Below are 18,431 nucleotides of genomic sequence, written 5' to 3'. Positions count from 1 at the left end.
CCTTTTGCCACACACCAATATGTAGCTTTGGATCATTTTCCTCAATAATTAAATGCACAAGTATAATGTTTTTGACTCATTTGTTTAATTGGGTTCTCTTTGGAGCCCTTGGGGTTCCCTGAGCTTGGTTCTTTTCTTGCAAACGTTTCATTACCTGGCTAGGCAACATCTTCAGTGCTTCAGTTATTCATTGATAACAAATTACAGCCAATCTTGGTAAGGTTCTAAAGCAAAACTTTAATAAATTAATATGCATGCCCAGTAGAAGTACAAAAAGACAACTGAAAACAACAAAGCCATTTTCATTCATTCAGTGTTGCCATCTTTAACTGGAAATACACTAAAAGGCTTTACTTAAAGTGGCAGTCAGAATATGCTTCTGGTACATGAAAATGAATGCCAGCATTTAAATAAATGTTATGAAACCCAACAAAAATTATCCTTCAAGTAGGAAAAGAATGATAGGCAATGTCAATAAACATTTAGAGGTTCTGGCTCTCTGTAGTTTGTTCCCCCCCCCCTCCGAAATATCAGAAACCAATTACAGAACAGAACAGAAATCCACCACAGATTTACACTGAGGAACATGCTAAATCACAGACTATTTCAGAATGCAGATGCTGACTCCTCCTCCTGTGTCCTTTGTAGGAGAAGCCTCACAAGAGAGGGCAAGCAGGAAGCAGGTCATCTCTGACTAGGATGAAACAGCCCACAGCTACAGGTCCTGGGAAGCAGAGCGTACGATCATCTCTCCCCAATATTTTCTGTAGGGGGTCACAAAAACAACATAATAAGCACCTTTCATACAGCACAACCTCACAATAAGAATTCAGCTGCAGGAGCTGGCTCAATGATTCATAGTCCTCAGATTTTTCTTGCCATCCACTACAAACATTTGCACACACGCTCCAAGTTCAAAATAAAATATCTTCGTTTTTTATAAGCATCTCCACCACAAGTCTCTGATAACGAATGTCATTCAGGGCAGCCATTGCATCTAGCCCGGGCGCTCGCATAAGTGTTGGTCCGAAAACAATGCCAAGATTTTCTGCATTCATGAGATTCTTTTTTTCATGGAGAGTTACCCTGGAACAAGATAGAATGTGATTAATATGTGAGCTATCAGAAGATTTAATGAGCCGTAATCGTGATCTCATTGACCCAGAAATGAAAAGTGTCACGTGAAGTACAAATTAAAGACAGCTTTAATGGTCATAACCACAGCCCCTGCGCAAAACTAAAATTCTCAGGGTTCCCTAGTTAACAGTTATGGAAATGCTCCAATAAGGCTTAAAAAGAGTGATGGGTAAGGCGGTAGCCATAAGGCAGATTGAGGGGAGGAAGAACAAAATAAAATATTGTATCTTTTGCAAATAAGGTACTGGAGTTAACAAAGGGCGATTATATATACATTCGCAAGATCAATATATATATATTGATCTTGGGAATGTTTGAATCCTTGCACATCATAGACAACTGCCAGCATAGCAGGGCATTTCTTTAGCTGCCTGTTTCTTGTAGTTAATAAGAACTAGTATGCTTTGGACAAGTCCTTCTTGCATTAATCAGCTTCTCTCAGATCAAACCATATGTCTTAGTAGAGGAGACCTTTCCTCCTTTTCTCATTTAATAATACTAGAATGCAGGATCATTGAAGAAAGGTGAATGATGAGACATTTCATGATACAAGGAAAGATTTCATTCAGTATCTGCTTATATTATGGATCGGGCAAATTTGTGCCAGATAAGACTTTTAATGTAGTTGCAAAGATAACATTATCTCTGATTGGAAGCAACGTATCTCTGAAGATCAGATGTTGATCAAAATAGCAGAAAATTGCTATCGCTCTCTGGCTGCCACTGTCAGAAAGAGGAGGCTGAGCTAAGTGTCCTTTTATCCAGCACGACTTTCCCTTTATTTATCAAATCCATCCATCTAGTGCAAGGTTCTTTAACTTTTAGGGCCAAAGACACCATGTTACGGGCATTCTCACAAAGTGGTAGATGTACTGCAATTGCAAGTCAAAAACCACCCATATACCAGCAAGCCAACCAACTACTGGCCTTCAGCACTCACTGTTTTATTTCCTAACTATGTTTTGGGGTCTAATATCCAAGGTAATAGGAGAAATAGGTTATTCTTATGGCTGGTGCTTTGCTGTGCAGCATGATAGCATCCCATTCATTAAAATTAAAAGAATCGTACAAAATAAAATTAGGGCAAGGAGCTTGACAATCATCAAGGAAGGTAATGGTAAGTCCATTGCACCCTGATACCACACCGGGGACTCATGACCTATACTGACACCTATATGATGCTATATGATCAACTAGATGCTTCCAAGCTATAAGCAAAGGAGAGAGAAGAGGGAGAGGGCCAAGGAAAGAAGATCTCCAGCTCTTGCTCTTGTTCCAGTTGGACAATTCCTCCCTCCACAGAGCCATCTATTCCTACTGCACTTTGGGAAGGATCTTGATGATTCTTTATGGGATGATATCATTTAGCTTATTGTGTTTTAAAACATGGATTTGGATGTTACTTGTAAACAAGTGTGGAAAGATTTATGTTCTGAAAGTCAACATATAAATAAGTAAAAGCTATTTTGAGACTAACATGCCATTATGAATTCCACAGAGGAAGGATAAAAGTCTAAAAGTGAGTAAGACCATGTGCCTTTATAAAAGGTTACACTTGCCTCTTCTATACTCATGACATAAAGCAGTAAAATGTAATTCAACCGCTTCCAAAGCTGCTACAGAAAGACAGACCTCCATAGATCGTGTACCTTCTGCATCTAGTTAATGAGTACAGTAGGAAAGACTTCCCCCTCCCTGTTTCTGCTTTAATGGCATAACATACATACAAACTGCTGTCTTGAGAGGCTATGATTTGCTTTATGGTGGTTAATTGCCTATTTCAGAAAAAAACCCCTCACATTTGTAAATTAGTTTTTGAACAGACTAAACAAAAGCTCTAACGGATATTACTGATTTACAACTCAAGATAAATGCCATTAAGGATTTAGTCGTTAAATAACTAAATTTCCATTATTGGAAAGTTCATGAATTATAAAGAAAATATTTAAAAACCATCCCAGAGGCTGTGTTTAATGTGGAATTAAATTATTCCAGACACCTATAACGATAAACAGGAGTAGTAAGTTTGGGAACAAATGGTTCTGTTGGCCAACCTTTGCCCTGAATTGACTTTTCAAGCTGGTATTTTAAAGGACTGGAGTCAGAACTGAGCGGTATTCTGTCCTTCCAATTGCAGAACTGGATTAACTCTAACTAGATAACTACAGTGAGGAAAACCCAAGTCGATTATTTCCAGCAATGAAGCAGTGCCTCCACAGACTTGTTTAGAGAGCTAGGCCAACACACCAGCTTAAATGCACCTCAAAATTATAGCAGATAGTGATTTATTTATTTATTCAGTCTGTATAGCTGCCCATCTCAAACCAGTGGCTCTGGGTGGTGAACAATGATAAAAACAAAAGAAATTAAATACAAATAGCAGCCAAGAGATATTATAATCTGTTGGTGTCAACATAACCAGGAAACAGGGCCCTTCACACACTCAGGACCCCAGGCCTGGGCACATAGGGTCAGGGCCATCCTAATCTCAGGAGGGAGGATGTTCCAGAGAGCAGGCGCTATGCCAGAAAAGGCAGAAAAGCCAACATTTCTTGGCTGACAGGACCTGGAGCACGCCCATCCTGCCAGACCAGATTGGATGGGTAGAAACAACTGGGAGAAGTTGGTCTCTCAGGTAACCTGGTCCCAAGCCATGAAGGGGTTTAAAGGCGACAACCAGCACCTTGAATTGCACCCGGAAACACACTGGCAAGAAGACAAGCTGGTCAGAAAAACTTCAAGTACAAAGACTGATTATTCTAAGAAACAAGCTAGGTGGATTCAGATAGATTACTTTGAAGATTGGGTACCAGTTCTTAGTTACAGGAAAATTAATGTAGGGAGACTGGTTCTGATTTCTACACAAGAAATGGGTAAATCTCACTTATCTGCCTGTAAAAAGAGAGGCATTTCTGGCCTTTGAGTAGAAATAAATGGCAAGAAGATCTGACTTCACAAAGGACAAAAAAATGATTGAACACCTCAGACTAGTTACTCTGAATTCCTTAGCAATCTTGGGTACTAGGGAAACACTTAACTGTCTACCTCTGACTGGCTCTACCTGCCCCCCCCCAATCAAAAGATGCGTGCCTTATTTGTTGCTGCACCTGCCCTGTGAAACAGTATACCCCACCTCTCCCCCAAACCTGGATGGCTCCAACCCAGCTGGCCTTCAGAAAGGCTCTGAAGATTTGGCTCTTCTCTTGGGCAATGGGCCAGGATGTTGTGTGAACCATCAGAATGTGTTAACATGAGTGAGGTGAATTTTGGTCTCCTAGTGCAGTTTCATGTAGACCACACTAAGTGACTAAAGCATGAGTGACTATAGGAAGGGACCCTGGGCCCAGAAGGGCAATAATTGGCACACCAGGTGAATTTGTGTGAAGACCCTGGTCAAGCTTCCACCTGCTCATCAAGCACAAACAATGCTCCAGGAGGACCCCCAAATTGCAAATGGGGGAATGCAAGCCCATTAAGAAACAATGATGGAAAATCACTGGCACCAAGAGAGTTATATATACACAGTCATTTGGTCTTGTCAGGGTTGAGTTTCAGCCTATTCCTCCCCATCAAACCCATTCCTGAGGAGCCTCCAGGCACTGGGATATGACTTCAATAGCATCACTTGGTCAACCAGGGGTCAAAATATATAGCTGAGTATCGTGGGTGTACTGATGGTCAATGGATGTCTTTGCCCAATGGTTTAATGTACATGTAAACAAGAAAGGTGAGAGCGTCAAAATTTGAGGCACTCTGAAAACCAGGGGTTTGAGCCAGACCTCTCCCCATTTGTCAACCCTGACTGGAAGCAGCCATGGAGAAAGGAGAAAAACCACCACAACACCAAGCCACCCCCCTTCCAAACCCTGTAGCCAGTCTTGAAGGATACTATGAGTAATGATATCAAGAACTGCTGAGAGATCAAGAACTAGGATGGTTGCATCACCCCACCGTGGCTCAGCCAGAGGTTATCAGCAAGTGCAATCAGTGTTCCTGCTGTACAGTGCCTTGGCCTTAAATGGGTCTAGATAATCTATTTCTTCCAGAGATTTCTGGAAGGTCAACCAACCACATTCTCTACAACCTTATTCCAAAAGAGAAGATTGGAGACTGGACAAAAACATTGTCCAGAACTGTTAGATCCAATGATAGCTTCTTGAGGAAGGGACACACCACCACATATTTCAAGACAGGTGGAACCACCCCTTCTCTCAAGAATGAATTCACCACTGCAGGGATCCAACCACACGCCACCTCCCAGGATGCCTTAACCGACTAGGAGGGACATGGTTCTAATAAACAAGCAGCCAGACTAAAAGTTGCAAGGATCCTTTCAACCTCCTCAGAGTCTAGGGTCAAACACTTCCCAGGTAACCAGACAAGGCCATGCCTTGGTCAGCTCAACAGGACCTTCCCAGTCAGAGTCTAATTTTGAATGGATCTGAGCAACTTTATAGGATAGATGTCTAGAATAGCCAAGGCGGTTACCTGTGAACACAGTATGAATGGAAAAATAATTGTTTTGCCACTCTTATCACCGCAATGTAATCCCTAACATGGGCTCTTACACATGATCTGTCAGATTCGCTCTTTGACATTCTCCAACAGTGCTTTAGGCATCTCTTCTGTTGTTTCTTTTCCCAAAGCCCCTCGGAGAACCAAGGAGTCTCATGGGACTGACAAACAGGGAGAGGCCACATATGTAGAGACCAAAGGATTTAAAAATGGCAGCAGTTAGCACAAGAACCTGGAACAAAAAAATTCTTGATGGTCTTGAGATGAGGACAAGATCTTTCATTTAATACCTCTTTAAATGTGCCATGAGATAGCGTAATGTTTCACAGTGCGCAGGTGGCAATAGCTTCAGTGCTTCATGAAGTATTTCCAGCTGTTCATCAGGATCTGTGGTTTCTGAAATTAAAAAATCTGATCATCAACTTTAAGTCAAAAGATGCATAAAATAAAATTAAAGGAGCCTCTCCCCAGATCTTTGTTTTCTGATGTAACAAGTTTCCACTATTGTCTGAGTGAACTATGCACACAGAAAGGAAAAGTAGATAGACTATCTTTTCTTTAAGTGTCAGGTGGGGAAAGAACTGCCTGTCCTTGGGCAGAAAAGAAAGAGCAGGGGGAGACTAAGTGTGTTCAACTGAGTCAGAGTTTAATATTAGGTATGCTTAGATCCCAGACATCAATATGCTGGTGAATGCTTCCCTTGGTACCAGCCTTGCTCTCTTCCCCTTGATCTTTTAAAAAAGATTAATTTTTAAAAATGCAAACATTGGTCTCCAGCATCATCTTTATTTCTAAGAATACATCTGAGCTCCATATAAGTCTCAGGAATTCTTAGAAAATAGCTCAGTGGTTTGGAAATAAACTCACCTACCTTGAAAAAAGATGAGATTACATTCAGGGGATAAGGAGCAGCCTGGGGGGTTAGCAGGGATGCTGGGCAGCACGGTCTCCAAGCTTGGCTTCTGACAAAGGGATGGGCCAAGGCAGCTATTTTGTGAGAATGTCCATATCATTTCAAAATTGCTCAATGTTCTCTTAGCTAAAAGCGTTATTGTCCTCAGTTTACATAGGGAACTGTAAACACAGCATTTATCCGTTACAAATGCAACTTTAATACTGTAACCGTCGGATCCACATGGCATCCTTCATAGAGGACAAGTTTATTTTAAATTTGTAGGTAATTTCTAAGCAATCTAATGTTAGTCACAATTCCAGTACTAGCATGTGAATTAGGAAGCAGTTATCCATTGATTTGTACACTGTTCTGAATTCTGTAATACAATTCTGAGCTTAAAAATGGCTGAATAAAAAAACTGTATGCAAATTTTCAGTCAACACTGAATGTATGAATACTGCTCTTAATAACTACATGGAAAGCCTCATAGTCAAAGTCGAAAGAAAGTGGTTTTCTTGAGCACTTGAAAGTCTCTTAGAAGTATTTGCTTGGCTTCCATTTCAAACTATTAATGACTCTTACATGCGCATGGCTAGAAAAACACTCAATCTGAAAGCCTTCTGGTATTTTAGAGGCATTATTTATCTGAATAAGCTGGCATACAGTATGTGGGCAACCTTGTTTAATCCCGTTGCTATCTAAACGTGAACGGCTGGTCGAGATATTAAAAATACTGAAGCTGCAAGTGTACAGCTATCCATTGAAGAACCAGTGACAAGAGGACGGGCTCTTCTCTATGAATCGAATACACCGCCTTCAAGAAGGCTGCCACAGCATCACTGATAATCAATTGTCCAATACTATGTATACTGGTAATGGACTTGCTACACCAGGATATTCCTCCTATTACTTAAAAAAAAAAAGCCGATTTCTTCAAAAGATGGAATATGACTAGCTCCATAAAGAGGAGAAAATCTGGCTCTGCAATATATACCTTATTTTGAAGAAGAAACTTGTTTCAAACAAACGTAACATGAAAAATGTAGACAGAATTCACGGTAATAAGAAACACCATTTTGAGAAATGATACAATTTAAAGCTTACTTGCAGATTCTATGAATTTTGGGTAGGCATCATATGTGATTAATGGAATTGGCAAATCCCTGAAGTAGAGTTTAAGTGCACCAGTGATAATATTGATATCTTCATACATATTCACGGAAATGTCTGCTTTTTCCCCATCTGTACATAAATAAAGAGAGGGAAAAACCCAAATCATAAATAAGCATAATATTAACAAATGGAATTATAATTTGCAGTGATTTTTAAGACGCAATACATACATTGTTGTACATACAATACAGAAGCAGAAACAAGTTAAAATATATTTTGAAATAAAGACTCTGTTCTGGCATATTGACTTTTCAAGGTGTATGTATAATTCTTTGCATAGAAAAAAAAAGTAACATAGAGAAAACTGCCTGTAGTACATACTAGTTGTCCTCTGTGATTCAGCAGCAGACTACATGGCCACTTTAATTTCTATTACTCACAGAACTGAAACTGATTTCAATGGAATTTGGGCAGAGTTGTGCCTTTTAAATACAGGATTATTTTTTCAATAAAGAGACTGAAGTGACACGGAAAGTCATACATGGAGCAATGGATTTCTTCTTGTTTTGTTACGCCTATGATGGAATTGGCAGAATGAGAGATGACAGCATCCATAATCTCCAACCATTAGCGATAATAAGAAGTGTAGTCCAATGTATACTGAGAACGTCAGATTAGTAGGAAAGGTTGCACAAAAACATATTCAAAGCAAACCTTCAACTTCTTCGAATTAATATTAACTAAGTCTTTAGCCTCATTAGTAAATTAGCACAGATGATAAAAAGTTAATTACAGTCATCTGCTAGTATTATTCATAAGAACAAGTGCGACAGTAAGTCAGGTGACTATGACTAAGTAAGCACAGATTGTGTACTTTAAAAGATTTTTAAGGCCATTCTTAGAAATCAAAGCTAATCCTCCAAACTTTTTTGGACAACAAGCTGTGAAATGGCTGAGATCTAAGCAGATACTTAAGGCATGCCCAATAGTTTGAGTATTATCTAGTTTGTTTTTTTTATTATTTCTTCCCTGGACCACTGATCTAACCTATCCAGCACATCATGTCACAGCATACCAAGCTCATGCAGGTTCAAAAATGCTTCATATTTGGCATCACTGGACTGCTGTTGGAGAAGCAAATACAACTTCCTGCTAGGCGTGCAACATTCATTCACTGGATCCTAGCCAATAAGATAGATGTAAATATTATGGTCAGCACTGACTAAAGAACATACCTCGATCAAAAGCCATTTTGACATCTTCAATTAGGTCACTGAATCCTGATACTCTGTAGAGTCCTTCAGAATTGAGTCCTTTTAAATTAAAAGCATTACTAGATTAAACAATAGCTGTTTTCTCACAGACATGTACTTTATTGTTAGCAATACATAAACCAGAGCTCACTTTTCTTATCATAAATTTATGATCAGCATTCAATTATTCTGTGCAAACATATTTATGATAATGTTTCTGGAATAAGGAAGATGCCATACATACATACATACATACATACATACTCATCATGCTTTTCCCTTTCAGGGTAAACAGTTTTATGCAAAGTACAGATAAGATGTAATAAATAATAAGCCCAAAAAATTATGTGAAAACCTTGACTGATCAAAGCCAAGATGGGTGCGGGCCCATCTGGTGACATTCATGACATATAAAACATTGTAATGCAATATAAAATAGGGAATGTTAAAAAACATGAATTAACAAATGAAATTAAAGTAACAAAAATTGATATACAGTGTTTTTGAAACTAAGAGAAAGGGAAGGGATGTGATGAAGGCAGTCTCTGTTTATGAAGTGGGGCTGATAAATACATGCATAGAAGTGAAGGTGTAGATTTAATTATGAACAAAACGTCTAAAATATATTTCAAAAATATTAATTGATGTCAATTAGGTTTCTGAAGATATATATGAAATTAAGAATCGACAGGCTGGTGATAGTTGCATATTATGCTTGAGGCAAAATGAAAGAACCAGGGATGAATTTTGGGAAAAACTGGGCAATGTTCTGATTGAATGTAATCCAAGGGGAAAAAAATTCTGTTAACTGATGTAAATGGATGGGTGGAAATGATATGAAAGAATATAGAAAAACTGACTGGGCCATTTGGAAACCTCAAAATGAATGAGAATATTGACTGGTGAGCTATCCGCTTAGAAAAAAGCTCTCGCTGTTTTGAACGCAGTGTTTATGCCTAATTCATATGTACACAGAGAAAAAGAATCAATCAAAAAGCATGACTAATCTGATTATTTATGATAAAAGTGAAAGAATTGGTGAAGGATATAAGAGTGGTAAGAGGTTCTGAATGCTGGAGAGACCATTCCTGTGTCAGGAGTGGGAGAAAAAGGGACACGGAAGAAAAGGAAAGAAGTGAAAGGAATGAGAGTAAAAGCAAGCCAACTGCAGGAAGAGCAAGTATGAGTCCTGTATTAGAAGATAGATTTCCAAATAGAATGAATGGAAAGTAAATGTAAGGAAAGAGGATGTAGAAGCTGCTTTGAAAAGAATGGAAGGAATTATGTTACAGAGCATGACAGAAGTGTGTGGAGAAAGGTGCCATCAAACTGTAACAGAATCTGAAAAGAACCCTCTCATATTGGATACTGACATTAATTTACATATATTTAAAATTACATGGGCAATAAACAAGCACAGAGAAGAAAGACTTGGAGGAGGAAATACAGTATATCTATTTCTCACAAAAATGATTTCAAAATAGGAATGTTTGTTTAAGTTCTCAGTACCATAAATATCATCTGAGACGAATGGAACAATATTTTTCTATCTCATTACTATGAAAAATTAAAAGACAGTAATATGGGGATTTGCTATATAATGCCATTTTCTCAATGAATGGAAATTAGACTCCCCCCTCCCCAAGACCACTGATAATTGTAGGACACCCTATGTAAGACTAGTTAGAGCTAACCCCAAGCCAAGTGAGATCAATTTAAAGGGATGATTAGTAAGATAACCAAATCTTTTAAATATGCTTTACCTCTCGACTCAATTTCCCTAATGCACATGTCTACAACCATTGGCCTCTTTGTTAAGTGTACTTTTACTAGTGTGGTGAGATCACAGCTGTACACTTTTTTAACATGCTTCAAGTCCGGCTTGCAGTCATTTGGGACCATCTTGGAACACTGTTTATGAACATTTAAGCCACAATCTGATGAAAGAAACAGACAAAAAGAAATGTTATCATGAGATTTAGTGCAATGACATTTTACCTGTAAACTATGCAACACTCCCAAAGACACTGCTATAGTTGTGTGGATTTGTGCAGGATGTGAAGCAAATCAGCATAGAATTCATTATCACTTAATCACAATATTAGTCTTTGCAGATAACTAGGCTATGGGACACCTGTCAGTTCAACTTCTTAAATACTAATGCACCAAATTCGGGAACCAGGTCATTCATCAGTAGAGCTGGGTGGTTTTGCCAGCGGCAAAATATGTTTTTAGCTCTGAAGCTTCAAAGCCTGGAAGCAGAAGAAATAGGTTACGTTTCTAGCTACCTACCATAAATTCTGTGGACACATTCAAAAGGCACGTGAAGCTATGCTCAGCAAGTTGCCTGAATCTTCTCTAGCTCAAGACAGAGCTTAGCTATAGTTATCATAGGCCACGAGCGAGTGTGTTTTGCAAGGGTACCCTATGTTGGTGTAATCCAGTATTAATACTGGAATGCCCCACCAAAAGAGAGTCCATTCCAAATCTTGCTACCGGAACCCCTTTGAGATTCCACAGACAGAACCTCGTCCTTTCTTTATGCAAAGTGCATGTTTTATCATCAACCTTTGTCCCTTTCCCTGTATGTGTGTGCGTGCATGTGAGTCAAAGCAGAAGCACTATTATTAAAACTAATCATCTGAATTCATCGCTGGTCTCCTTCAAAGCTTCTAAACCCAGCAATCCTCTTTATCTCATTTTCAGGTTACCCAAATGTTTTGTAGTTTTCTCAGATCACCGAGGCAGAGGAGATTAGACCATATTTAATTTTATTAGCTGGCAAAAAGCTTCGAAAACATTGTGAAATGGATTTTCAGATACATTAAGCTAAAATGTCTCAGACGAGCTGCTCTTTCTCTGTTCATTTCTAGAGCACCACGGAAAAGGTTTTATATTTAGGAGCAGAAAATATCGACTAACATTTTCCACTGAAAGCTGAAATAATGTGCTTTTATTAATGCATGAGCAAACACAAGAACTATAAGCACTGTATTAAGGCTGCCCCAAGAGGATCTATTTCAAATATTTGCTGAGAGTACAATAAGCAGAGCTGTCACTTTCTCTTCTGCTGCTGATTTGATTTTCATCATCCCTAACCTTCAACTTGCTTATAATTCACAAAAATATACAGTTGCCAAGTATGCATTATAGAAACATCATAGTGTGTTAAATACAGGGCCATCATAATTGTAAGTTACACTGGGGAAGAGTAAGTACTGTGTCAGGTTTAAGAACTAACATAAATGGGAAAAAGACTTATATGCTATTCAAAAAGACAACTAGAGAGTTCTAATAGTTTTATGATTGCTGTGAAATCAGAATTGGATTTGAGGTTAAGTGTATGAAATAAGCTATTTCAGATATGCCCCATTTGGGGCCAATTCAAGGGCAATTCAGGATCTGGGAATATATACTTGCTAAGAATACTGAGGAAAAGATGTATTTGCTGTTCCTTATATGAGCTTATCTCAGTTCAATAACGAATGCCAGGAGAATAATCAAGATGGTACATCTTTTTTCTTCAGTAGATATAACTGAAAACACAAATTTTCAGCTACACCCCAGTGCTAAGTTTGCCTTCTTACGGAAGAATTTCTAAAGAGAAAAGTCTACATTCTCATTTTGAAATGACAGGATAGTCCATCACTAATGGAATTCAGGAAATACGCCAGGCAACAATTCAGTCTGGTCATGCAGAAAAGTAGAGCTTTTATATTTGCTCCTCCCTATCTCTCTCCATAGGCTGGCTGTAGGAGGAAGGAGTGGGGATCTAGGAGAGAGTGGCCAATGGAAAACTTGCCACTCATGGTCTCGTAACTATCCTTCCTTCATTTCATTTATTCTATGGAAAGGGAGAAATTTACTCCAGTAATTTCTGGAATAGACTTCTGAGGTTGCTAAGAAAAGGAGTTCAAGGGGACCTTTGAATGAAATCTGAAACCTGTTGAGAATGGCCTATGGCTTCAATAGTAGTATTGCATGTGTTTGCCCCCACATTCTCATCCATAACTTTACTATGGGCCCCAAAACATGTAAGGCTTACCAATGGACCCACCAAGATGGGTGATAAACCCCAGTGCCACATGCCTATCTTTCTGTCTGGTGATTTATGGGGTCACATGGACTGAACTGAAGATTCAGATAGATTATTAAGCTATGTTGTACTATGATGGGACTATTTAATGAAGGTAACCAAGTCATTCAACTGAGCAAAAAGAATGGATCTTATGGCATACGCTTTTAATCTACACCTGAATATCCCGAACAAGGAACAGCACTCATAGAAGATATTCACTATTTATTCTTGAATACTCATTTACCTCAATCTTGATGTTTCCTCCTAGAAACAGACTACAATCTTGGAGGACACCAAAAGAATCTTGTGCCCATTCAATGCAGCATTCATCTCTTCTGAATGAAAGGAGAGCATTTGTGCCTTTCAATGGTAAAGTGAACTACTCAGACTGTAAGACTTTCATCTAGCTAAACTTCCTTCCAAATCAGTTACAAAGGCTGTCTGTGAATCTATCTTTTCAGCAAGTTTTTTGTCTTTTTTCATAGAGCTCTAAATCTTTTAGCTCTTTGTATAGACAAACTATCTTGGCAATACTGTTTCCTTGCCCTGTCAATCAGAGGTTAACATTAGTGCAGCCATGCTGCCCTGCAGGCATTGTTGCCATTTGTATCCCATCCTTTCTCTGAGTAACTCAGGACACTGTACAGGAGGCTCTCCTTTTGATGCCACAGCTATCCTGTAAAACAGAAAATGTGATTTGCCCAAGCCCCTGAGCAAATTTCATGGATGAGAGTGGGTATGAATCCCAAGCTAAATTTAGCCATTATACCAATCTGGAGCTGAGGTCCAAGACAGGAAATGGGAGCTAACATCTTAAATATACCTGATTAGATCTGCATGTGGTGCTTTGAGGGAGGGAAGCTACAAATGTGGAAATCCATTAAATGCACTAAGTTACAGGAAAACCTTGATATCCCAGAGATATAAGATGAAAATTAGCAGAGTTAAACGTACTTGTCCCAGCCCTGGAACATTTAAGACTGCGACGTAGGAGGACCAAGCACACACTTCAAAGCAGCTCATATCCATGAGCTTGTTGGTATTACTGAAAGAAAATCTGGGACCTAGTCAGTGTGCTCCATTAGAGGAGACAAGGGATAGAGGATCCTGGAACTCTGAGCGCAACCACGAAAGGAGGTTTTCTTCCAGTCCCTCTCCTATTTGCTGAGAAAATACTGCTTCTCACAAAAGCAAAACACTAAAATATTTAAAGGCAATTTAAAAAAAGAAAAAAAAAGCTCTGAAGTTTATTCTCCTTTTTGCTCAAAATGCACTGGGGCCTTCTTCTTTTCTCCCTCCCACTTAAGGCTTTAGAGAAATCTGCCCTTAAAGAATTATTTTAAGGTAGGTGGCTATATTCACAGTGTGTGAAAGTACACTGTATAAACCATATCCAAGTAAGAGACAAGACACCCACATACCAGGATGGAGAGAAGTTGCAGGCGAGTTACCATGGTAGGTTACGCACTGTCAAAAAGATACCTATTATAATGGTTATAAATAAGCTTTTAAAAAGGATCAACGCCCTTTCATGCTACACATCTACCTGCACCTATAGGAAAATCTCCATACAGGTAGTCCTCAGGTTACGAAGGCAATTTGGACCGGAATTTCCGTTGCTAAGCAATGCAGTTGCAAAGTGCGACCTCACGTGAGTGCATTGCTTAGAGACGGCAATCCCGCAGTCCCAGTTGCTGGATCATGTGGGTCATTAAGTGGGAAATGGCCAGAGTCCCAGGCATGCAGGTTGGTGGATGCACGGGTAGGCATTCCAGAGCATGAGCTGATGTGTGGATGCCATGGATGGGGGAACGCCGCGAGCATGAATGGGGGTGCGGATGCTGCGGGGAGCAGGCGCTCCAGAGCATGGGCAGGCAAAAAAGCGGAAAGGGCAGGAGTGACTTCCAACTTCCTGCTGGCTTCCCCATTGACTTGTGGGAAGCCAGCAGGGAACACTGGAAATCGCAATCACATGACCACAGGGATGCTGCGATGGCTGCAACTTTGCGGACTGGTCATGACTTCCCCCTCATTCAGCACTGTCATAACTCCAGGACTACCTGTAATATTCCCTCCGCCCCAATCCTTTATTTCTTACGAGATGCAGCATTCTAAAACAAATAAGAGAAAGTGCTCCTCCAAGGACTGCTCTTAAATTGTCAACAGCTGGACAAAAATGATGCAGAATTTATCTTCCCGCTTGTTACAAACATTGCTTTTAAGTTGCTAGTGCTTAATACTTGCGTCCATGCAGCCCTACTTTTGCAAATAGGCCAATGGTCCCGTTTTAAAATGGGACATTCTAGCTTAACTAGAAAGGATGACAGGAAGCCTTGCAGGTCCCTAATCCTCGATTAGTCCAGGAGGCAACTGTGCTTCACATATTCCAGGCTTCCAGAGATGGACAACAAAGTGGTGGTGACCTATTCTAGCACGGCTTCTTAGAGGAAATGGCTGAGAAACGCACCTCCAGCTGCCTCTGGCCTTTTGGGCCCTCTGACTCAAACATATGTCAAGGTAAGTTTTTGGGGTAGGGGTAAAACTGGGTTCAGCCCCTATGTAGACCTACTGGTCCACACTTGTCCATGCACATTCCTCATCATGTTTCTACTCTACCTGTTTTATTCTGTATCCCACCAGTGCTCTTTTCTTTGTCTTTTTATTTCGTTATTTTATGTTTCTTTTCTGTGCATCTCCTTTGCACAGGAGATGTTTTCATTCAACTATCAGGCTTAAAACAGCATCTGACTAAACTTTGCTCATTAAGGCATTGTGAACAAGGCAGGTTTACGTTCCATCCACAAGCCCTAGTTTTCGGGTATTTATTACATGCTTCCTAAGGCCCAGGAGTTTTAAGCGAATTAAGCTCATAGCAACTTTGTGTCCAATACCTGTCAACCTGCTCTAGAAAATTTATTCTCTTTTGCACTTTTTATCATTACTACTAGTCTATAAGCTCAAATGAGAAAAGCCAGCTAAATATAAGGAGTTTAAATACATTCTCTCCATTTTAATGAAAAAAGATAAACAGGTTTAATTTTTCCACTGAAGTAAGAGATTTCAACATCTGCATTTCTTCCCCTCATAACTTAAAAATGCTGTATTTGAGTGAGTGTGATAAATGTAAAAGATAAGAGTGCTCCATTTATGTACTGCTTTCTACAGCAAGGAACTAGACTGAGTTATGTGAAATAATTAAATGTGCTAAAACATGGTGAAATGCTACATGGACAAATATGGTGAACATTGCAGATACCCCTTCTTCCTATCTTGTATATCAGGAAAAGGAAATTAGATGCATCTAAGCCTGGTTTTATTCTAGCCACAATCACACTTAATATCCAATAATAAAATCTGCTTAGTTTAAATTCTAATAAGTGAACAAGTCAGCCTCATAGCCCACAGTTTCACCTTAGCTTCTCTGATTTAGCTGGAGTTTCATTTAACATGAGTTCCCCAATGATGGAAGTAACTGGAAACTGGAAGGTAGCTGCAGCAAAACCAAATTAATAAACAACAGATTCACTGAATAATAATGAAAAATACTTTCCTTGTCTATTTCCTTTGTACTTTCCTTGTCTATTTTTCACTAGGGAGACTAAACGTTCTGTACTCTTGAAAACAAGAGTACATTTAACATTTCAGAATACTTCTTTTTAATATATTGTGCATATATGTGTGTGGCTTTGAGTCAGCATTGACTCCTGGCGACTTCCTGGACCAGTCCCTGCAGTTTCTTGGCATGTTTTCAGAGGCGATTTGCCCTTGCCTGCTTCCTAGGGCTGGGAGAGAGGGACTGGCCCAGCTTTGTACCTAAGGCAGGACTAGAACTCACAGTCTCCCAGTTTCCAGCCTGACGCCTTAACCACTACAACAAACTGGCTCTCTTTTTAATATATTATGCTCTATTAAATACTATACCTCATAGTATTCATGCTACAATTACACTGGTTTAAGAAATCAGTAAAAAAAAAACGAAGGGCACAAAATGGACTGAAATTAGTTTGAAAAATGATGGCTATATTATACAGCAATTTCTGCAAGCAAATGATTCTACATGCTGAGGTAAAATAAGCTTTTTAGTTATTGATACAATTGAAGGGACTTTAGTTACACAGAATGAAATCTGTCTCCCAACTTCCTTTTGCTTGTGCAAAAAGACACGCAGAGCACTCACAGAAGTGTTGTCGTTTCATGCCCACATATGGAGAGAGAACCAGGGACTGGATTTAACGCCTTCCACTTTGCAAAGCACCTCTTTTGAATGTTTTGGGCATCCTTAATATGGAAGCCCGATCTCAGGTGTAAATCAGAACAGATCACCCCCTCCAAGTCTGCTGTCAGTGAGAAAGTTGCAAATTTAAATGGGATTCAGCTACTTTCTGCCACAGGTTCACAATTGTTGCTGTGTATGTTGTGGAAGAAGTACTGCTGTTGTGGAGAAGAGAGAGTTTGGAATTTCTGCACAATCCAAGCAGAGAGATCTCCCGTAATTTCCAGAAGCTTCAGGTTGCATACAGACATGAACAGTCCTCTTCATAATCTGCACACACATCCCTTAACAAACCATGCAGGCATCAAAGGTAACATATACCCATAACACAGATGTGTAAGTAATAGCACTTGCTTAATGTAAATGCACACATCTCAGTAGTTCCCTTTTTACTTACACAAACAAAGTAAATCTTACCTTCTTCCACATACAGAAATTTCTGTCCAAACATATTTTAAAACACACTATAATTCTAAAATAAAGAATCAGCATTTTGGATTAATAAACATGACTTCGACAGTGAATGCTATATACTGTATGTATGTATATGTACCCACAAATATAATTGGATTGGCTATAATTAAATGCTCTCTTATTTTCTTCCAAAATGACTATCAGGAAAAAAAACCCTGCATAGCAACAGCTAGACATCCACATAAAAGTATGCATATTCTATGCATTAATTTGCTGCACATGGAATATGATGCACATAAATAGGCTGGCCCATTCATTAACGCCTACTCGTTTCTGATATGCCTGAAGAAGGAAATTTAACTGCATAATTGAAGGTGAATTTTGACTGGCATAAGATAGATATATGTTTCTCATTTTTTAATTTGATTGCATCATATATTATATCTTTATTTTGGTTTTGCAAATTCAGAAGCTCCTATCACTTCCAACTCTTTCCTGAATTTTAGCAACTGATAATTATATATATCTGCGAAAGCTCTAGATTTCAGGATCTTTAATCCATTTTTAGTATCTGCCACTTCAGTTAAAGATGAATTCTGTTACTAAATGGAAAATCATCATATCCAATGTGAGTCATTGTTACCTGCACATTTCACTCCCTGAGCAATGAGGCCCCACATGAAATTGGCACAATATTCACACCAGTGTGGACCTCTGAATGTGTGAACCTGAAAAACAAAAGCAGAAAACAAC

At 39.1% G+C, this 18,431-nt stretch overlaps 1 protein-coding gene across 1 annotated transcript in view; it reads right to left on the bottom strand.

Moving 5' to 3' along the window:
- Positions 1-217: 217 nt before the first annotated feature.
- Positions 218-18,431, bottom strand: part of CHN1 (chimerin 1) — a 101,790-nt gene continuing 83,576 nt past the window's right edge. Inside the window, exons 8-13 of the mRNA XM_007434232.4 lie at positions 18,322-18,406; positions 10,677-10,850; positions 8,896-8,973; positions 7,652-7,789; positions 5,943-6,048; positions 218-1,086 (exon numbers count right to left, since the gene is read on the bottom strand). Of these exons, the coding sequence (XP_007434294.1) occupies positions 915-1,086; positions 5,943-6,048; positions 7,652-7,789; positions 8,896-8,973; positions 10,677-10,850; positions 18,322-18,406 (753 nt within the window). The 3' untranslated portion in view covers positions 218-914. The remainder of the gene's footprint in view (positions 1,087-5,942; positions 6,049-7,651; positions 7,790-8,895; positions 8,974-10,676; positions 10,851-18,321; positions 18,407-18,431) is intronic.

Source organism: Python bivittatus, unplaced genomic scaffold (genome assembly GCF_059951505.1).
Source record: "Python bivittatus isolate LINGU-HERP-01145 unplaced genomic scaffold, Pbiv_v1 ctg000200_np1212, whole genome shotgun sequence".
Taxonomy (NCBI): Eukaryota; Metazoa; Chordata; class Lepidosauria; order Squamata; family Pythonidae; genus Python; species Python bivittatus.
Note: the sequence above shows the minus strand (reverse complement) of the source record. Positions and strands in the feature narration are given on the sequence as shown.